This window comes from Spinacia oleracea, chromosome 1 (assembly GCF_020520425.1).
Source record: "Spinacia oleracea cultivar Varoflay chromosome 1, BTI_SOV_V1, whole genome shotgun sequence".
Taxonomy (NCBI): domain Eukaryota; kingdom Viridiplantae; phylum Streptophyta; class Magnoliopsida; order Caryophyllales; family Amaranthaceae; genus Spinacia; species Spinacia oleracea.
Genome location: NC_079487.1, coordinates 96,748,381 through 96,771,185, shown reverse-complemented (window position 1 = coordinate 96,771,185; position 22,805 = coordinate 96,748,381). Strand labels below are relative to the sequence as shown.

The 22,805-nt window shown below is 38.5% G+C and overlaps 2 protein-coding genes across 2 annotated transcripts; both read left to right on the top strand.

Annotated features, from left to right (window-relative positions):
- Window positions 1–830: 830 nt before the first annotated feature.
- LOC110789660 (uncharacterized) lies at window positions 831–2,078 on the top strand. Its single transcript, XM_056834336.1, has 3 exons — window positions 831–1,349; window positions 1,398–1,526; window positions 1,608–2,078. The coding sequence occupies exons 1-3, from the start codon at window positions 831–833 to the stop codon at window positions 2,076–2,078; spliced, it is 1,119 nt and encodes a 372-aa protein (XP_056690314.1).
- Window positions 2,079–16,164: 14,086 nt separating this feature from the next.
- On the top strand, window positions 16,165–22,661 carry LOC110789654 (30S ribosomal protein S16-2, chloroplastic/mitochondrial). The gene is made up of 4 exons (XM_021994359.2): window positions 16,165–16,324; window positions 16,454–16,595; window positions 16,676–16,721; window positions 22,244–22,661. The coding sequence occupies exons 2-4, from the start codon at window positions 16,463–16,465 to the stop codon at window positions 22,482–22,484; spliced, it is 420 nt and encodes a 139-aa protein (XP_021850051.1). The 5' UTR covers window positions 16,165–16,324; window positions 16,454–16,462; the 3' UTR covers window positions 22,485–22,661.
- The last annotated feature ends 144 nt before the right edge of the window (window positions 22,662–22,805 follow it).

The following is a 22,805-nucleotide window of genomic DNA, read 5'->3' as shown; positions in this document are numbered from 1 at the left end:
ATTGGTGAGACACCCACAATTGCTTATGTGATGAGGTTTATCACAAAAGAATGGAATCATGTAGCTATGCCTAAGGTTTTTCTACATGATGAAGGATATTTTGTGCTGAAATTTGGATCTGTAGAGGATAGGGATGCTGTGTTGTTTGCAGGGCCACACTTCTTCTATGGGAAGCCTACTATTCTCAAGCAGTGGTCTCCTAGTTTTCGTTTTCATGAGGAAGTGTTGAAAGTCATTCCTCTGTGGATTAAGTTCCCAAACCTGCCTTTGAACTGTTGGGGAGAAGACTCTCTCAGTAGATTGAGTAGTGTGGTTGGGGTGCCTTTGTATGCAGATGAGTGCACTTCTCAGCAGCTTAGAATTTCCTTTTCTAGAGTGCTTGTTGAGGTAGATGTAACTAGACCATTGCCTACTAGTATTACTGTAGCAGATCCCTCAGGACAAGAATTTGAACAAGCAATAGATTATGAGTGGAAACCAGAATATTGTAAGAAGTGTTGTATGGTGGGGCATAATTGCAATGTGAAAGTGTTCAAAGCAGTTGCTCCTGTTAAAAAGGTGATTAAGAAATGGGTACCAAAACATGTACAAAAGCCACAGGTTGTTGAAGATCACCTTACTCCTGTGGGTAACAATGTGGAAGCTCATGAAACAACAGAATGGAGAGTGGATGCTAGGAGAACTAAACATAGGGAGGAGAGACCTGTGTTAAAGGGTACTCCAGTGCAGAACTCTTTTAGTCTGCTATCTATGGAGCAACAGGATGAGAACATAACTGGAGTTGAGGAGGAGAATGAAGGGGGGGTATCTGGTTTTACCAACCACCCAGGATGATTGTTTGTGCTTGGAATATAAGGGGTCTTAATGATCCTAATAAAACAAGAACTTTGAAGCAGTTCTTAAGTAAGAATAATGTAGATGTGATAGCAGTTATGGAGACTAGAGTAAAGGATAAGAATAAAGACAAAGTTCAGCAAAAAATAGGGAAGGCTTGGACTTGGCATTGTAACTCTGCTTGTAACCCTAGAGGCAGAATTTGGGTGGGCTGGAACATGGTGAATGGGTCAGTATTGGTTCACACTACTCATGAGAAGTTCATCCATGGTGAGATCATGGGTAGTAAGGGAGTGTTTGTGTGTTTTTTTACAGCTGTTTATGGCTTACATACAGTAGAAACAAGAAGAGGTTTGTGGGCTTCCTTAACAGGGATTGCTGCAAGTGTTAGTAATGCCCCCTGGTTGATTATAGGTGACTTTAATGCTGTTTTGAATACCCAGGATAGGATTGGTGGTGCTGCTGTTAGTAGATATGAAACTCATGATTTTGAAGAATTCATAGCTAATACAAGTGTGAGTGAACTTAGGAGTTCTTGACATTTTTTCTCATGGAGCAACAAGGGGTTAGGTGATGCTAGGGTGGCCAGTAGGATTGACAGAGCACTAGGGAATGGATGTTGGATGCTTCAATTTGGTCACATTGCAGTGGATTATGGTAATACTTCAATTTTAGATCACTCTCCTCTGTTGGTACAGTTTGGGAATGATCACACAGGGGGAGGTAGACCATTCAAGTTCTTTGATTTCTTGGCTAATCATTCTCAATTTTAGACTGTTGTCACTCTTGATTGGAATAGACCTATACAGGGCAATCCACTTAGTTGCATCTGGTTCAAGTTAAAAAGGCTTAAAAGTAAGCTGAAGCAATTGCACAAAGAGGAATTTGCTGGGATTGATATGAGAATTCAGCAAGCTCAGGTATCTCTTGATAGTGTTCAGGCACAATTGGTGGATGATCCATCAGATATCTTGTTGCAAGTTGAAGAGAAAAGGTGCACAAAGGACCTCATCAAGTGGCTCTCTGTTGAGGAGTCAGCTCTTAAGCAAAAATCTAGAATTAACTGGTTGTCTAATGGTGATTCTAACTCTAGATTCTTCTTTGCTTCTGTGAAACAAAGAAGAAATACCAACAGAATTTCATTGCTGTATAATGATCAAGGGCTTAAGTTGACTGATCCTGATGTTATCACTAGAGAAATACAGAATTTCTATAACAAGTTGTTAGGGGACTGCTGCCAGTAGTATCCCTACAACTAATATTCCTATTTTGAGATCAGGTCCCAGGCTGTCTACTGAAGCTGCAATGTCTTTGGTTAGACCAGTCACTCATGGTGAAATCGATGATGCTTTAAATAGCATTGATGATAGCAAGGCTCCAGGCCTTGATGGTTTTAATGCTGTGTTCTTTAAAAAGGCTTGGCATATTATCAAAACAGATGTGTATAGAGCTGTTCAGTTCTTTTTTCAAAGCAAGCAGATGTATTTGGGTGTGAATTGCACCTCAATCACCTTAGTTCCTAAGGTGATTAATTCTTCTCATGTGAAGGATTTTCGCCCAATTGCATGCTTCACTTTGGTGTACAAAATCATCTCAAAGGTGCTTACTGCTAGATTGCAAAGGGTAGTGGCTGAAGTGGTTAGTGAATGCCAATCTGGTTTCATTCCTGGAAGGTATATTGCTGACAACATTTTACTTGCTACTGAACTTATTAAAGGGTATGGCAGAGCTCATATATCACCAAGGTGTGTGCTTAAAATAGATTTGAAAAAAGCATATGATTCAATAGAATGGGGGTTTCTGGAAACTGTGTTACATGAGTTGGGATTCCCTTCTCTTTTTGTCCAGTGGATAATGGCTTGCATTACTACTGTTTCATATTCAGTTTTGATAAATGGATTCCCTAGTAAACCCTTTCCTGCTAAGAAAGGGTTAAGACAAGGAGACCCTTTGTCTCCTTTTTTGTTTTCCATTGGAATGGAATACTTAACTAGGTGTATGACTCAATTGAAGGTTGTGCCAGATTTTAATTTTCACCCCAGATGTGAGAAATTGAACATTTCCCACATGATGTTTGCTGATGATTTGTTGTTATTTGCAAGGGCTGACAAAATTTCAGTTCAGTTGTTGCTGGAAGCTTTTCAGAAATTCTCTTCTGTGTCTGGTTTGGAGGCCAACATGGGAAAGAGTAATATATATTTTGGAGGTGTTACTGCTGCTGAGAAAGCTCACATTTTGGAACAGGTTGACATTCCTGAAGGAGTTCTTCCTTTTAGATACCTGGGGGTCCCCCTCTCCTCCAAGAAATTGAATTATCATCAGTGCAAGCCTCTTGTGGAGAAGATTCTGGCTAGAGCTAAAGTGTGGTCTGCTAAGTTTCTTTCTTATGCAGGAAGATTGCTTCTCATCAAAACAATACTTTTTGGGATGCAAACATTCTGGTGCCAGATATTTATACTTCCAAAGAAAATAGTGAAGGAAGTTGAGGCTTATTGCAGGGTTTTCTTGTGGACTGGTGATACAAGTTGTTCCAAAAAAGCTCTGGTAGCTTGGGAGAGGTTGTATTTGCCTAAGTCTGCTGGAGGGTGGAACATAAAGAACATTGCTATGTGGAACAAAGTAGCCATTGGGAAGCTGTTGTGGGCTCTTGCTCATAAAAAAGACAAGTTGTGGGTTCGATGGGTGGACTTTTACTATATGAAAGGGGGAGATCCTTTAGTATGCCCTATCCCTAACTCATGTTCTTGGTCACTGAAGAAGATCCTGGGTGCAAGAGAACTGATTCAGCAAGTTGGTGGGTGGAATAATGTTAATGCTAAAGGGAAGTACTCAATTGGTCTAGTGTATAGGAAGCTGCAGGGGGATCACCCTAAAATTCCATGGAAAAGGGTCTTGTACAATAACAGGGCCAGTCCTAGAAGCATATTTATAACTTGGCTGGCTGGATTGAATAGGCTATACACTGCAGATAGAATTCAAGCTTGGGGGATCCCATGTGCTGATTTGTGTGTGTTATGCAAAGCAAAGAAGGAAATAGTTGAGCATCTGTTTTTTGATTGCAGCTTCTCTGCTGCAATTTGGCAAGCAATTTTGAGGCATTTAGGTCTTAATGGAGGTGGTTATGGTTTCTCTAGGGAGTTGGAGATTGCTGCAAAGAAGGGTAGGAAAACTGGGAACATTGCAAAGTTGTATGTGATGTGCTTTGCTGAAACTGTATACAGCATCTGGCTTGCTAGAAATGCTGTCATTTTCAAGAGAGCAGTCAAGTCTAGTTCTTGTATTATAAGAGAAATTCTGTTTAGAGTGTCATGTAGATGCTCAGAAGAGCTTAGAGATAAGCTAGTGCAGTTGTAGGGCTGGTTTAGGCCTTCTGTGTTTTCTGTTGGTGCTGGTGTTTTGGAGGTCTGGTCCTCTTTGTAACATTTGAGCTTTTGCTCCCTGCTTTGGTTATTAATATACTGTTAATTGCCAAAAAAAAAAAAAATCAGATTTTTCCGATAAGTATAAACTCTAATTTTGCCTTTCCCCAATTCGTAAAATTTGAAACCCTAATTGCATTTTAATTAATTTTGGTTTAATAATTCGGTTAATTGGGAAAGGGGAGATAATTTCATGGGTCAGTGGCAAATTTTAAAAATTATTGGATTAAAATTTTGAATGGTTTCGTTAATTTTAATCGCACTTAAACCAAATTATTAAAAATCTGAAATTTAATTGTTTATGAACGATTTAAAGCTTCGGATTTTATTAATTAAAAGTTCAAACTTTAATGTTGATTCGATCGTTCTTAAAATTTTGAATATTGTTAGCCCTTGATTTAATAATTTTACGAAATTGGATTGTCGTTAAAGTTTATTGAATCGTTAAAAATCGTTGTTTTTCGAAAATAAAAATTGTAACTTTTTGAAAAATAATATTAATGCAAGTTCGTGAAATTAAATTTAATTTTAATTAAGTTGGTCCGTATCACGAACCAAAGGCACGAACATGAGCATGGTGGACGTATGGCTCGTCGAGCCATGCGCCCCCATTGTGCTTGACCGAGCCGCATGCGACACGGGCAGCAGCAGCTACGCTGCGTGCCTCGTGCGCGCTGGGCGAGGAAGGGGCAGGCGGGTATGCTTGTGGGGCTGCGACGAAGCAAGGCGCGAGCCATGCGACGTCCAGCACATACACACGACGCACAACACGCACGTAGGGCAGCTACGCTGCGGGGACGCGGTGCGCGCGCGCGATGGGGCCTGGGTGTCCGAGCCTTGCTCGTGCGCTCTTGGGCCTCACGCAAGGCAGGGGCTGGGCGCAAGCCTAGCCCGACTAAGTAATTGGACTTTTTTTTGTTAAAAATTGTTTAATTCGCTGGGCTTCGTATATTTTCATTAATTTGGGCTAACGGGATATTTAATTTAATATTTTATTTGCTTGGGCCGGGCCGCGAGTTTTAATTTAATATTTCATAATTAATTATCCGAAATAATTATTGGTTTGAGTGGGAACCACTAAATGAAATTAAAATGAAATAATTATTTTTAAATTATTTTCGTAGGTTGCATTATTTTAATTAAATTCAATTTTAATTAGAATAAAGTCTAAGGATTAATAATTTGGAAATTGATTAATCTTTTAGGACGCGTTTATGTGAACGTGAATTTTAATTAATTCACGTAAATACTTGCATATTAACATGGGCCATTCGTTTTAGCACACGAATGGGTGAATGCATAGAATATATATTTTATGTAATGCAGGTACTCCAAGTGACTAGTATGGCCAATTTAGGATAGTTAAATACGGTCAGTGTACCGTTCTATCTTTGAATGTAAAGTTTTAAATATGGTCTGCGTACCATGGAAATTTTGATGTAATTTATTATTTTCAAGTATTTCTAAGTTTAGAAATTTAAGTTAGCATTTGAACGAAGATTCAAGACGATGCCAAGCTAACAAGGAGGTGATGAAGATTGGATACTTCAAGACAAGATGTTTTGGGCCATACTAGATCACCATTTATTTATGCACTTCTATATATATATTATGCGTGAATGTATGAATGTATGTATGCTTTGCATGAACAGGTTGTTTCCTATGAATCGATTAGTTTTAAGTTCACTAAATAATCGAACCAACATAGAAACAACTAGGTCCAAGTAATATTGAGTTTAAAAATTGCCTTCCAAATCAACACTTACAAAAATCTAGGGATCTAAGATAGTAGGTTTACGCTAAAGCGAGGTGCTATTTTAGTTGACTTAGGTGGTAAGGCGTCCTAAAGGAGCACGTTGATTGTGGTTACAACTCAAACAACAATGGCATTAAGTTGTGGCAATGGGATAAATTATGGCATTAATTTATCAACCAAGAGTAATTTGGAGATTACTAGCAATAGGTTTTGCTTACCTAAAATCTTAAACTACTTAAGACATGCTAAAGCTGCTTAAGGATTTAGGACTTTTGGGGTCTTGGAATCGTTTCATTCATTTTGGACCATGTTTTTGATTTTTGCATGAATGAAATGTTTTAATAGCTTTAATGATTGCATGTTTTGCTTTTATTTCAAAGTTATTGAATTGTATGAATGGTTATTAATTGCAAATTCTTTTCGATTGTAGTAATCAAAATGGCCGCAAACAATAACACCTTCAATCTGCGTTCAATTCTCGACAAGGAGAAGTTGAATGGCAACAATTTCCTCGACTGGCAAAGGAACTTACAAATAGTTCTTACGCTTGAGGAAAAAGAATATGTCCTTGAGGAAGAGTTACCGGAAGAGGCTGGGCCGGAAGTAACTCAAGCTGCCCTTAATCGTTGGATTCAGGCCAACAGGGATGTCAAATGTGTGATGCTTGCATCCATGAGTCCTAAACTTCAGAAAACGTTCATTAACTCGGATGCTTACCAAATCATCTCGGAGTTGAAGAACATGTTTCAGGACCAAGCAAGAATCGAAAGATTCGAGACTCAGAGGTTGATCCTTGAGACTAAGCTCAAGAAAGGAGAACCAGTGAGCCCACATGTTCTTAAAATGATTGGACTCTTTGAGAACATGAGAGCTCTAGATTCTGACGTCTCAAATGAAATGGCTATTGACATCATTCTCCATTCGCTTCATAATGGCTATGACCAGTTCAAGTTGAATTACAACATGAACAGCATGGAGAAATCTCTTACTGAGCTTCACGGTATGCTGAAAACCGCTGAAAAGACGCTCAAGCAAGAGAACAAGCACGATATGCTTATGGTGCGTAAGGGCAAGAACTTCAAAAAATCAGGCAAGAATAAGGGTAAGAAGGGTAAGGGCAAGGCTTCGCCCTCATCCAAGTCCAACGGCGCCAGTTCTGGTAAACAGAAAAGGGCGACTCGTTCTCCTGCCGACTCTGAATGCTTCTACTGCAAGAAGAAGGGGCATTGGAAGAGGGATTGCTTGAAGAAGAAGGAAGATGAGAAGAACGGGAACTTTGCTTCTACTTCAGGTATATATGTTATACATTGTAATCTTGCTAATTCTACTTCTTGGGTATTAGATACTGGCTGTGGCTCACACTTATGTTCCAATTCACAGGGACTAAGGAGAAGTAGAAGGCTTGATAAAGGCGAGATGAATCTACGCGTGGGAAATGGAGCACGGATTGCTGCATTAGCCGTAGGATCTTATTTTATTTCTTTGCCTGGTGGGTTTTTTTTGGAACTAGAAAACTGTTACTACGTTCCTAGTATCACCAGAAACATCATTTCCGTTTCAAGTTTGGATTCTAAATGTTTTAGTTTTCAGTTTAAAGACAATAGTTGTTCTTTTTCTTTGAATGGAATGTTTTATGGTTCAGCACAACAAGAAAACGGTCTTTATGTGCTAGATACGAGCAAACACATTTATAACATAAATACCAAAAAGGCTAAAACTGGTGATTCGGATCTCACATTTCTGTGGCATTGTCGATTAGGCCATATAAACATAAAGCGCATGGAATTACTTCAACGGAAAGGAATTCTAGAATCATTCGACTTAGAGAAGATTGATCAATGCAAATCTTGTTTACTTGGCAAAATGACAAAGCAACCTTTCTCAAAGGTGGGAGAAAAAGCAAGCGAACTAGTAGGGCTAATACATACAGACGTATGTGGGCCTATGAGTACGAAAGCTAGAGGTGAGTTCAGCTATTTCATAACGTTTACGGACGACTTCAGTAGATATGGCTATATTTATTTAATGAAGCACAAGTCTGGATCGTTTGAGAAATTCAGAGAATTTAAAAATGAAGTACAGAATCAACATGGCAAGAAAATCAAAGCTCTAAGATCGGATCGAGGAGGTGAATATCTTAGCCACGAGTTTGATGACCATCTAAAAGAATGCGGTATTCTTTCTAAATTGACTGCTCCGGGGACACCTCAATGGAATGGAGTGTCGGAACGGAGAAATAGGACCTTACTTGATATGGTCAGGTCAATGATGGGTCAGGCCGAACTTCCTTTACAGTTCTGGGGACATGCGTTGCAAACTGCAGCACTCACATTGAATCGTGCTCCGTCAAAAGCTGTTGAAAAGACTCCATACGAATTATGGACTGAGAAACTTCCAAAGTTGTCTTTTCTGAAGATTTGGGTTGCGAAGCATATGTCAAGCGATTAATTTCGGACAAGCTACAACCTAAATCTGACAAATGTTTCTTCGTTGGGTATCCAAAAGAAACTATGAGGTATTATTTCTACAACAAGTCAGACAACAAGGTATTCGTTGCTCGTGACGGTGTCTTTTTGGAAAGAAACCATATTTCCAAATTGACAAGTGGGAGAATAATAGACCTCAAAGAGATTCGAGACGAACAACGAACTCAGAACTCTTTAGAAGCAGTTCAAGTTGATGAACCTCCAAGGTCTTTAGAAGAGCCAGTGGGAGTAGTTCCTCAAAACGTTGTTGCCCCTCGTAGGTCAAATAGAACTATTTTTCAGCCGGATAGATGGACAGGCGTCCTGTTGACTGAAAACTTAGACGTTCTCATATTGGATAGTGATGAACCTTTGACTTACAAGCAAGCTATGACGAGCCCAAGCTCCATTAAATGGTTAGAGGCCATGCAATCTGAAATAGACTCCATGTCTGAAAATCAAGTCTGGGATTTGGTTGATTTGCCGGATGGGTTCACACCTATCGGATGCAAATGGGTCTTCAAATTGAAGAAAGACAAAGATGGAATTGTATATATATACAAGGCTAGATTGGTAGCAAAAGGTTACAGGCAAGTTCACGGCGTTGACTACGATGAAACCTTTTCTCCAGTCGCGATGCTTAAGTCTATTCGGATAATCCTTGCGATTGCCGCTTTTCATGACTATGAAATATGGCAAATGGATGTCAAAACTGCCTTCTTGAACGGCGTTCTTGAAGATACTGTGTTCATGACATAGCCGGAGGGTTTTGTCGATCAAAAGAACCAAGGAAAGGTATGCAAGCTTAAGAAGTCCATCTACGGGCTAAAGCAGGCATCAAGGAGTTGGAATAAACGATTTGATGAAGCAGTCAATAAGTTTGGCTTCATCAAGAATCAGGACGAATCTTGTGTATACAAGAAGGTCAGTGGGAGTAAAATTGCATTCCTAGTCTTGTATGTTGACGACATACTGCTTATTGGAAACGACATTTCTATGTTGGAGTCTGTAAAGACTTGGCACGGGAAGTGTTTCTCAATGAAGGACTTAGGAGAGGCACAGTACATATTGGGCATCAAGATCTATAGGGATAGATCTAAGAGGATGATTGGACTAAGCCAAAGCACTTACATTGACAAAGTGCTAGCTAGGTTCAATATGATGGAAGCCAAGAGAGGCCATCTACCCATGTCACATGGCATATATCTAAGCAAGAATCAGTGTCCCAAAACATCTGATGAGCGTAGAAAGATGAGTGGAATTCCATACGCTTCGGCTATTGGATCCATCATGTATGCTATGATTTGTACAAGGCCGGATGTTTCGTTTGCACTCAGTGCGACGAGCAGGTACCAGTCAGAACCAGGTGAGGCGCATTGGACTGCTGCCAAGAACATCCTAAAGTACCTGAAAAGGACTAAGGATCAGTTTCTGGTTTATGGTGGTACAGATGAGTTGATTGTTAAGGGCTATACAGACGCAAGCTTTCAAACCGACAGAGATGATTTCAGATCACAGTCTGGGTTTGTGTTCTGCCTCAACGGCGGAGCAGTAAGCTGGAAAAGTGCTAAGCAAAGCACTATTGCGGATTCTACAACTGAAGCCGAGTACATTGCTGCCTCAGAAGCAGCAAAGGAAGCTGTTTGGATTCGGAAGTTCATCGAAGAACTTGGTGTTGTCCCCTCCATTAAAGGACCAGTGGATTTGTATTGCGACAACAGCGGAGCCATTGCCCAGGCAAGGGAGCCTAGGAGCCAGCAGAAGTCCAAGCACGTACTGCGGCGATTTCATATACTTCGAGAGATCGTTGAAAGAAAGGAAATCGAGATTTGCAAGGTTGGAACTGACGACAACGTCGCGGATCCATTGACTAAACCATTGCCACAAGTGAAACACAACGCACATGTAGCAACCATGGGAATCAAGCATGTTGGAGAAAGGCTTTGATTTTCTAAGTATTATTTTAGAACATCTGTTAGATCTATGTTTAAAACAATTGGTTTAACCATTTCATATTTATGAAATTTATTTATTTCATATTCATTTAATTGTGGTTTAGAATTAAATGATAAGTCCATGTGATTCAAATCATTCAAATGGGATGTCAAGATGGATTCTTCGACGAAGAAACACCCATAAGTGAACTTGAATATTGAAGTCACAAAGGATCCCTAATCCAGGTCATTGAAAGGTTGACGACCAATGACTAATGAAGATTAGATTGCAATTAGATTACTTAGTTCTGTTTCTTGAACTAGAGTGACTGGATGTCAGAATCTTTTGCATAGATACTTATTGGATCTTGAATCGAATTGACCATGAGAACGCTTTAAGATATTAAAGTCATGTCATAGGTAGTTCTCATTAATGGTGATTAGAAACCGTTCCTCAGAACATGAGCAATTATGTCTGCTCGTTTGAGAATTAGTTCGCTTTGATACTAGCTAAACATCGCACCGTAAAAGGAGGCTATAAAAGCAGTTATTGGGCGTACTATGAATCAAAGTGAGTGTTCATAGATTGCAAGAATGGATTGTCCTCCTATCTTTGATAGGATATGGTGTTGTTGTGTAACAAGGCCTCTCGGAGAGTTAGATACTGTAAAATGCATGGCCGTGCTCAGAATGGTTAGGCTTAACCTTCTGCAAAAGTTTGATAGTTGAACTCTGTAATTCGAGAAACACTTCTAGACCTAATAAGGATGGCTTGGATCTTACCTTATGTTCAGTAAGTAACACTAAGCGACAAAGGAATGTGGATGCACACTTGTCTGAATGACAAGTGGGAGATTGAAGGATATATGTCCTTCACCCAAGGTGCATTAAGTCTAATACCAAGGTTCAGATTAATTGCGAACAATTAATTCAGTGAGATCAAGTGATCGGAACAGCTAGCTGGAGCAATGCTTTCGATCAGTGAGTTCTAATGGATATTGAACTCACAACTTACTCTTGACTGAACCTACAAGGTCACACCAATGACACGTAACAGATCACCGGATTAAATGAATCGAAAATTCATTTAATAGCTTTTCGGGATTTAAGTTGGAAACGTATTATACGATACGACCTTGCATCAGAATCGTATATCGTATCGCGAATATTCGTAAGCTAGGCGACACGAATAAATCGTATCGTACGACGGTGATTCGTCGTATACGAAACGATAAATAAATATATCGGAAATATATTTAATCGAGAATACAAGGAGCGTCCCACGAGCCGAGTGCACGAAGCACTCGAGGCCCATAGGCGCGCGCATAGGCGAGCAAGCAAAGCAACGCAGCAGCAGCGAGGCCCTTGTGGCGCGGAGCTGTGCGCGTGCATGCGGGCCGCGACCACGACACAGCAGCAGCGCGGCCTACGGCCCACTGGATGTGCGTGTCCGTGTGTTTTGGCTTGCGGGCTTGCTAGCCGGCCTTGCCTCTTGGCTTGGTCAGTTAGTAAGGTTATGTAAATAACCTTACAACCTAATTTCCAACTTAACACAATCACAATTCAGATTACACAGAACCCTAGGAGAAAACAGAGAACCCTAATTCTCTCTGTGCCTCCATAGTGTGTTCATCCCAAAAAGCAAAGTATCTTGATCAATTGTCTAAGCTACGATAATCAAGACGGATCTGACGTGTCGGTGAACCAAGTAGAGGAACGACAAGTGGAGTTCTTTGTTCGTGTTCGTTGACATATTATTGTGGAAAACACGCTTCGAATGTAAGTTTGCTTAAGCTGTGCTTTATACATGTTTCCTGGCTTTGGGGATTGTTCCACACATGTTATTATGTTTAACTGTATTCCCCTACAGTTTTCCAGCAAGACTCCCCCCATTGTTCATACTCAAGGTATATACATTCCAAGAGTTTTGAAGCTCTTTGGGTTACACTTTACGTTAATTAGTATATTGTGTTCAAGGCGACTCAAGACTCTATACAAGACACAACATACCAACAATTGAACAATTAAACAATTCAACAATGACACTTCATTATTTTACTTCTTTAGGACTTGTGATCAAACATAGACTCAAGTGAAATTACTCCCATTGTTCCTTCTCAAAAACACTGTTTGAGATAACCCGACATTGCCTATTAACAAGCGGGGTGTGCCCTTAGCACAAATTGTCCTTAATTCAATTCACATAGACTCTCTAACATATTCTACCCCTTGGTAGAATATATATTGCTCACTGGCAATATTCGACTGGCTCAATAATTATGCTAGACATTCTGTACTATAGCATAATAATAATAATAATAATAATAATAATAATAATAATAACAACAACTTGCATGCGCACTACTCATACATGCAAACCAACTTGAACAACATGTTTGACATAATTCAACGATTATAAAAGTCCATAACATGATAGTTCAATAGAATCTATAAAGCATAATTCAATTCATAACATGCTCGTTCACATAGATTCAACAATAATAATTAATAACATGCTCGTTCTTAATACTCCCTCCGTCCCATATTAGTTGTTACACTTACCTTTGCACATTGTTTTAGGTGATAAGTGGTTGTTTGATTATCAATTGTTATTTTATTGAAAAAGTAGATGTGGTAGGAGTAAGTGGGGTATTTTTTTTAATTGAATGAGAGAGGGTGTGGGGACAAAAAAGAATTTAGTGGGAAGAGAGAGACAATATAATAATTGTGGGGTCATTCCTAATTTAGAAGTGTAACAACTAATCTGGGACGGACAAAAAAGGAAAGTGTAACAACTAATCTGGGACGGAGGGAGTATCAAACATGAATTCGTAACAACATATTCATTCCCAATCATCAAACATGAATTCATAACAACATAAGTTCACATGATTCGCATTCAATACACTTCACAAAGTCCTCAAGGGATGGGTGGTCACCCTAGTCTTGTACGTACCTGGAATACCTAAGTACGGGGGCCACTGTGCGAATCACGACTCACTAGAAATCAACTCCTATAAACAAAACAAGAGAACTAAGTTATTATCCATGTTTACTAAATTTCCAGCAACTATTTAAGAAGCTAAAGCTCTTAGTTTAATTAAAAATCATTCATTAATTGGTAATTTAATAGTCTCAAATAGTCAACTCAAGTCCTAGCATAAAAACATTGACTTTTTAGCTTTAAAACCCTTAAAAACCAACCTTTTAAAGCTTATAAACATTCTGAAAATTTAGATTGATTCCCATAATTTAAATTGTCATTAAATTATGTACATCAATTGCTCAATCAATTTGAAACCAAAACCCTATCAATGGTTTAAATCCGAAAACGTGTTTTGACTTCAAAAATCAACACTTTATAAACATATAAAATCTGAAAATTATAAACTCAATCATCAAAACCAATTTCTTTAATTAAAACATACTACTAACCCAATACGGTGTTCATAACCGTTTTATTTAATCCAAATAATCCAATAATTAAACTTAATCACAATAATTAAATCAATTTAAAACTGAAAATTAATATTTTTGAAAACATAATTTGATTATCCCAATTCAACATCACACACACACACACAACAATTAATTGTGTTGTGTGTGTGTGCGTCGAACAAACAATGCAACAACAACAACACACGCACGCACCGCAGCAAGCAGTGCGCACGAGCACGCGACAAAGGGCGAGAGGGACAGGCGCTGGGCGCACAACACAGCGACGAGCGGGCACGAGGCTTGCGTGGCTGCTGGGCGGGACGACGCACACGCAACACACAGCAACAGCGAGGGCGCTGCGCTGCGGGGCGAGGCGACGAGAGAGAGGGCAGTGAGGGCTTGCGCGCACGGCTGGGCACGAATGCCTTGGGCTGCACGCACGACTGGTCGGACGAGAGGATAGGGGAGGGTGCCGCAAGGAGGGAGAAAGTGAGGAGAGAGAGGGAGTGCTGAAATTTTTGTGAGGGTTTAATGAGAGGGTCTATTTATAGTTTTTCTCTCCTTGTGGGCTAGGTTATGGTAGTTTTGAGTTGGGCTCATTACCGGGCTCATTTAAGTTTACTCCTTGCAGGCTTTGTTGGGTTTAATTAAAACAAAACGACCGGGCTTTAAGTTTATTAAATTCGTTTTTGAAATACGATCCAACAATTCCCGATTAAATAAATTCCTTGAATTTATTTAATAAAATCCGGTTTTTGAAATTCGCATTGATAAAAGCGCACTTAATTCTCATTAAATGAAATTAATTTATAAAAATACACGAAATGTTTTATAAATATAATAAAATATATTTATAATTATAGAAAAATACGAGGTATTACAATTAATTAGTTTAAAATATTAGGTGTTGTGACAAGCTAATTTAACAATTAACTTATCATTGGTTGTAGTTAGGGACTTGCTTGCAATTTGCAAAAGTCTCAAGCTACTAGCTTAACCATTGGAGTGATTTTGATAAATTACCTTTGCCAAGCAAATTAGAACAACTCTAATGGTTGTAGCTAGGAACTTGCTTGTAATTTGCAAAAAAAAAAAAAGCTACTAGCTTAACCATTAGAGTGATTTTGATAAATTAGATTGGCAAACTAATTTGCTTGGGAGAAAATTTGCCAATTGGAATGCAAAGTTAAAAATGAACTGTTAATTAAAAAGTTGACTCAATTAAATAGCAAGCTAGTTTGGTAAATTAACTTGCTAATACGAAGTATGACACAAACTAGCTAGAAAACAAATTAGCTTAAAATATTAGGTGGCATAACTACCTATTTTAACAATTAGCTTGCCATTGTAGTTGATCTTAGCTTAATTGGGAAAAATTGCGCAATTGGGATGAGCTATAACTAAAAGAACAAGTAAAAATGAATTATGTTGTAGTCTTGAACTGTCGATATATCATATGTAATAAATGATCGAGGTTGTCTTTTTGAAATAGGTGGTGGTAGTGGGGTAGGTCAAGAAAGTCACAATCATACCCGATATTCAGAGCGTCATAGATAGAATTGGCGGCTGCCATAAACAAAGTCGAGAATTTCAATCCGTTTGTTGTCTCCTTCGCTAACGCTCTGTAGGGTCAACATTAGGAAATTAGTCAGATTCAGTTCTTCCTATAGTTGCAACTTATCTCATATTGTGGAGAAGTGCACCCCTCTCGATCAAAACATAATACAACTGAAAAGCAGACCTAATTAAACAACAAGCTAGTTTGATAAATTAGCTTGTCATTGAGACACAAATTAGATCGAAAATAAATTAGCTTAAAATCATAGGTGGAAAGACAAACAATTTTTAAAACTAGTTTTTCATTACAGTTGTTGTTATGAATTTCTCGGAAAACCCAAAATATATATAAAAAAATTGCTCAGTAATGTAGCCCGAGCTAGGGGTGTTAAATTTCTGATATCAGATCCGATCCGATTCGATCCAAAACTTCGAATACCCAAAATTTTCAAAACGGAAAAATGTGATACGAATCCGATCCAAAGTTTTATGACTGGATATTTCGGATAGAATATCCGAAAATCCAAAATCAATCTGAATTGAAAAAATTTAAAAATATTCACATTTTACATTATTTTTTTCGGATATCCTATTCAAAATATCCGTAACCTTGATAATTTTTTGTTCCGAATATCCGATTCGAAATATCTGAAACCTTAAAACTGAATCGGATACCCAAAATTTCGAATCATCGTATTTTCGGAATGGATCAAATGAATTGGATATTTTTGCACACCCCTTAGCTCGAGCCATATACGGGGCTCCAATCGCATAACCCACGGATCCTTGTTTGCTACTCCGTAATTTCTAACTTGGTGGGTGCTGCTGTGCTGCAGCCTTGCGCCTGTTATTGTGGTTCGTCTTCTTCCGCAGGCTCTCAAGAAAAAACGTTTAGTTCATACCGATAATACGGTGTACCAGGTAAACCCCTCCATTTCTTTCGTTCTAAAACCCTCGAGAATTCCCATTTGTAGTTCACTTTTCTGAACGAAAATATTCCAATTTAATTCATTTTTCTCACAAATATTTGATTGATTTTGTTTGAAACAGAAAAAGAAAATGGTGGTGAGAATTCGATTATCTAGATTTGGGTGTAAAAATAAGCCCTTTTATAGGGTTATGGCGGCTGATAGCAGATCTCCAAGAGATGGCAAACATATTGAAGTTCTTGGTTACTATAACCCTCTTCCAGGTTTCTCCTATTTCCCCATTTTCCCTATTTTCAAACTTTAAATCTTGGATTTTGGATTCTGAATTATTTGATGTATGCAGGTCAGGATGGGCAGAAGCGAATGGGGCTTAATTTTGATAGAGTGAAGTAAGTGACTATGCAATTCAATTTGTTTTCTTCATAATTGGTTTCGTTATTGGTTTTAAACTAATCTTACACACTTCTGCAAAAATCGTCTGTGTGTTGTGTGAGATGAATTTGGTAAGTCATACTGTATTTCAATATTTGTATAGAGTGTCAGCGTTAACTTGCAAATGACAGTGTAGCTATTAGACAGAAACTAAATAAGGTTCGACCTTAGTATGAGCTTAGGGCATGTTTGGTATAAATTTAAGGAAATGGAATTAGGGCATGTTTGGTATACTTTAGGAAACAAATCACTTGTAATGGTTAACCTTAGCAAGTGGATTGTGTTACCATGTCTCTCATGCCAAACATTTGGTAATGGAAATAGTTAAGTGATTCCATTTCCATCACTTAAAACTCTATACCAGACATGCTATTAAGGTGATCATTCTTGTTGATAAGGTAGATGAAGTGAACTTTTGAGGGTGTTTGAAGGTAATGAGTTTGGGTTTATAGAGAGGGTTGTTTGCCTTTATACGAGCTTTTAACAGTGGAAGTATTTGGCCTTTGAATTGGGATTGTTGCTACTTCTCGCCAATAGTTGTTCTAAGCCAGGGAAGTTTTTCCATTGTTATGTATACAAGGCCTTAATTATGTGTTGATAGAAACTAGTGTTCTTGTATTATCTGATTGGATGGCAAGACTAGTGTGCAAGCTATGGATTGGCAAGAAGGATTCATCATTCAGTTCATATTCACTGTTTATTTATGCACTTAGGGGTATGAACTTTGGAAAACAGTGATGTGCATGCCCAGCTATTCAGTTGATTGGTTATGCAGAGATATTATATCTGAGACGTTTCGGTAAGCGACATAAGATTGAGGGCCTGGATTGAGTTGAAAACTCCAATTGGGAAGCTAGTATGCTGCAATACACATTTTGTAAGTGGTGTTTGTCACGATGAAGTAATACCTTTAGCTGCAAATTGCTTACCTGGACAGAATTTATGCAGCCTAGGCAGGACATTTGTTTGTATAATATACTCTCCAGAGTCTCTCCACAATCTAATCACAGTGTATCAAATGTTTCACGTACTTTTTCTCTATTCAATTCCTTATTTATCTTCTTCTTTAACCTATTATGTAGATTCACGTGATGAAGTGTTTTAGTCTCAAGTCATATGCTTGTTGATTTTGTTAGAAGCTTTATATTCATTGTCGGTTTCTTTATTATGTTCCTGCTCAAAGCTTTAGCTTCGTCTATGAACAAGTTCTGTCAAGTGACTTGTTATACTCATCTTGTTTCCTGTATATGTCCCTTAAAGGTTTTGAGTAACATTTGAGTACAGGGCTCCACCTTTGACTTCAGACCCATATTCGCCTCAAGGAGCCTATTTAATTTCACTGGTCACACACATGAGATCTTAGGGGTAGCTGGTGAAGCTCATATAGAAACAAGACAGTAGCTTCAAGTTGTCCTATACCTCTGAGTAGCGTTGATGATCCAACACCCGACATTTGACCTCAGACCCATGCTCAAGAAACCCCTTTGTTATGTACTTGTATGTGGTAACTCTTTGAATAAAAATATAGAGGGAAGAGCTTCTGCCTTCTAAGCTGGTTCTAGGGTCCATGCGGTCCATTTAAATTAGTTTTGGCGTAGGATAAAAATAAGGAAGTGCATTTAAAAGATAAACTCACACCTGTTAAAAAATTGTAAATGACTACGGCAAATCTTTTAAGGAGTTGGAGGGAAGCCTTCTTTGACTGTCCAGTGGCCTTTGGAAGTTCCACATTAAAGGTTCAAGGTCATGCTTAGGAGACTTCTTTGGAAAATTCTTGGAAAATCAAGGTAATTGAGGGAGTTTCCTTGGCTCTTGAGCTGTTCACATGGAATCTGTAATCCATGGAGTTGCATATATCATCTGAATCAGGGAACTAAAATTGTTGACAAGAACCTAATTTTGAAGACGAACTCATGCCTGCGGAATTCTTTGGTCGAATAATATTTTTATTTCACCAAAAACTCAGAGTGAAACCACTTGGGTGTTAGAAAGTTTATCTGCAACTCCACACGTCTTGTTCATCCACCCAATGACACTACATTAGCACTACCACCCAACAACAGTGTAAATTCTGGTATGTAGTTTCATATTCTGCAACAATCATAATGTTTTGTTATGACAAGCTAAGTTTGTAAATTTTGGCATGTAGTTTCATGATCTGCAACTATCCCAATTTTCAATAAATGTATGCCTCTCCAGTTCTTCCACAGTGTCACTTACCTTGGAATTTCACATGAAATGCAATTATTACCTAATCCCACTCTTCCCCACCCACCCCCAAACATCTTACCATCCTTTTAGGTCCTATTCTGCTCATCTTATTTCACTTATTTCAGTACTAATAAGCTCAATAAGTTCATATAAGGGTTACCCAAGTTCAATTTACAACTAAACTAAGTTCTACTAACTTTTTTTAACAAGTTCATAAGTGCGTTTAAGTTTAGATAAGTGAAAATCAAGTAAATAAATAGAAGACACCCTTACTCCTCTCTTGGAGAATTTTCCTATATCTTTGCAAATTCCTTTATTTCCACTATTTTTTCTAATTCAGCATTTATTGAAATCTTCATGTAGGGTTCAATAATTTCATAATGCTAAATTATGAGATTTCTCCTACCATTGCTGCATTTACATGGTTGTTTTTCTCATGTTTGTCGTTTATACTCAAGTTCATTATCATTAATTTGTTTGCTAGAATTTCTATAGCAGATGTTGGTTATTGTTATTCTGTTTTTCATTTCTTTTTGTTCTTCTTTCTTCTAGAATTTTATCATTAGTGGGGTTCTGTGTAGTTGTTTACAGGATGTATTACCAACTTTTTTTTTGCGTTTTCGTATTATGTTTGCATAAGTTACACGTTACACTAGTTCGTCTCTTAAAAAAAAATACACTAGTTGATCCAGTTTGCTTTGGGGAAAGTAATTTACCAATTTGATATCAAATTATGAGAAAGACTACAAGAATGAGTATCTTTCTCGTATTTTCCGGCGGGGAGTGGAAAAGCAAGCTCAAATTGGATCACTAGTTGATAAATCACGAAGGTGGTCGTATTCCACATATAAGACCTCCCTTTGTTCTCCCAGTTATGCGGAATTTTTTTCTTTTTTACTGGTCAGCTTTTTTATTCAGAAAACCTTTGTTATCTTTGCTTGTAAAAGTCAAAATCACCTCAATGCTTCTACAGAGCCTCCAATCTTAGGTGTTTTGAGGAGGTTTAGATGCTTTCAGCCTTACCCTACGACGATTGAGAGGCTGTTTCCAACCAACCTTGAATGCTTGTGCTCTCATATAATGTTGTAATTGCTAGCAATTTCTGCAACCAGATGATTGGGAGATGGTACCATGTGACAGGGTCTGGCAAATGCTACTTTACCATAGGTTGGCTTGGATCACTTCAATTTTAGCAAAATGTCTAGTAGGTATGCGATGAATAGAGAGATTCAAAAGTCATTGGTACTTGGTAGCACTAGATATTGAGGGTTGAGGGGTGGGTTTTCTCACTTGGTTAGTGGAGTATCTCAAGAATTTCGCGCATGAACTGTCTCTCGATTCTGTCGTGACATGCTCTGTTGATAGCAGATATAGCAGATATAGCAGATATTGAGGGTTGAGTGGTGGGTTTTCTGACTGGGGTTAGTGGAGTATCTCAGGAATTTCGCTCAAGAACTGTCTCTCGATTCTGTCATGACACGCTCTGTTGATAGCTGCATATCCTCCTTTTTGCATGAGTTTGATTTCTTGTTCCTGCAAAAGGTTTTCTTTAGAGCTGCATGTAACTTCCATGGATCTTCATTCATCCCTTATTTTTGAATATTTAAAATAATTAACTTTCACATTCCCTTTTAGATTTATTCATTTTTCTTCTTTGTTCGACCACTGTAAGTTGATATATGTTGCTGGTTTTTTATATAAGCATTCAGGAATTTCATGATCATTTGGTTCTTTGGTCTTGATTGCAATGTATACTTTACTAGAGCAGGATGTATGTCTAGCCGTAATCTAAGCTGCTTTGGTATTGTGCTCTGATATATAATGGCAAATAGGAATCTGTTATTGGGTGACATAGGTGTATGAACAACTATGTAAAGCATTTTTTCTCTTCTTATGTGATTCAGAAATGATTCTTAGGTTCCATTTGATTCGACACAAAACACTTTCCTGGAAAAAAGATTTTCCCATTTCCCTTTGTTGTTTTGTTAAGGGGTGGAATTTTTTTTCCAAATGTGGAAAACAACTTTTTCGAAGGTGGAAAACAACTTTCCCAATGTGGAAGACATTTTCCTTTTGTAAAGAAGGATTGCCATATTTTCCTCCCTAACGTCCTTACTTCCTTACATTTCTTGTTATATCCTCCCATCCATCGTCTCCTTTCTACCTCCATTTTGTTTTTCTCCATACTTTTTCTTGTAACAAAACAAACAAAGGAAAACTATTTAACCATTGTGTTTTCTCTTAAAAATTATTCTCCATTGAAAATGTTTTCGTTGAAACAAAGGAGCCTTAAATGGATAGATTCTTCTGTGGGAAATCAGGAACTTTGTATTCTGGATTAAAATGTTGAACGGTTTGGTGATGAATTTCGGCTTCTAGTTGCTAGATAGGCCTCATTTTTTATTTTGTTTTTGCTTCAAACGGTGATTTGTGTCCCCCGTTATATTTTTGCCATTAGTCCAGCACAAATTTCTACTGCAACTTTTTTTTTTTCACTTTGTATGCTGGATACTTGGATGGATTTTCTTACCTCTCCCAAATTATGGACAATACTGTGTCTCTGGTTCAATGTACCATCTTGCATAGTGACAAGAGTGGCCAGAAGATGCTATTGTTTCCTGCTTTGATGTCCACAAAGTCTTCAAAGGAGCTGTATCAGCTAATTATTTGGTTGTTCTATTTTGGGCTTCTCTTTTCGTAAGCTGCACGCAACGCCAACCTTTAATCAGACCAAGTTAAGGTCAATCTTTTGCTAAAGATAGTTGTGGGCCAGGGCGAGCCCATGCCAAGCCCACTCTGCATCGGGTCGGGCTGGGTCAAAATTTTCAAAACAGGGCCCATCCGTCGTGCCTAAGCCTAATTTTGCTCAATTTAACGTGCTTTGTTGTATCGGGTCGAGTCGTGCCGTGCTTTGTCGTGCTTTTTCCAAAAAAAAAGCGGCCCCGACCCACGACTTCATGCTAGTGCCGAGCCGGGCTTTTTTCATAGCCCGGCCTGGCACACAAGCATCTTTAGTATTAGCCATTGGGCTTTTCCAGGATGAGGGGCTTGTGGGGAGTTTGAGCTTCGTTGCTATGAGTTGTTTTATTTGTATATTGTTTGAATGAGCTACCCGTAGGGATGACTGTAGATACTATGATGCATAGAGCTGGACAGAATGTTTGCACTTGATTTTACAAATTATTTTGTCTGTGACTTGAGATTCTGAGAGTTGTGTTTTGACAGCCTATTACTGTCCCTTAATTATGTCTCTTAACCTGCAATACAGGTATTGGCTTTCAGTTGGAGCCCAACCATCAGATCCAGTTCAACGAGTTCTGTTTAGATCCGGGTTACTCCCTCCTCCACCGATGATGGCAATGGGACGAAAAGGTGGGGCACGTGATACCCGGTCTGTTGATGCCATGACTGGACGTATTTTGTCTCCTGGAAAGCCTAGCAGTTCAGAAGACACTGACAATCCCAACATCGAGGATGCAGAAATAGTGGATACCACAACCACTTCATGATGCATGTTTTCTTAGGCTTTTATTTTTAATTTGAAGCACATTTAGTCTCTTGCAGTTAGTAGTACAAGTTTACGTTTAATTACTCCGTATGATATACTTGGATTAATTTGGTACTGTTTGGATTGCATTGTGTATTTGGAGGATTTATGGCAATGCCTGCTCATTTTTTGTTGTAAACTTGTCCAAATGAGGTTGATCGTTGATGTTAGAATAAGTACCTAAATCGCTTGGCATTATCATGCCCGATATTTTGTATGGTCTGATTGTACCTTGAAGAGTCTCTTTTGATACATCCGATAAAAATTGGATGGTTTTGACATT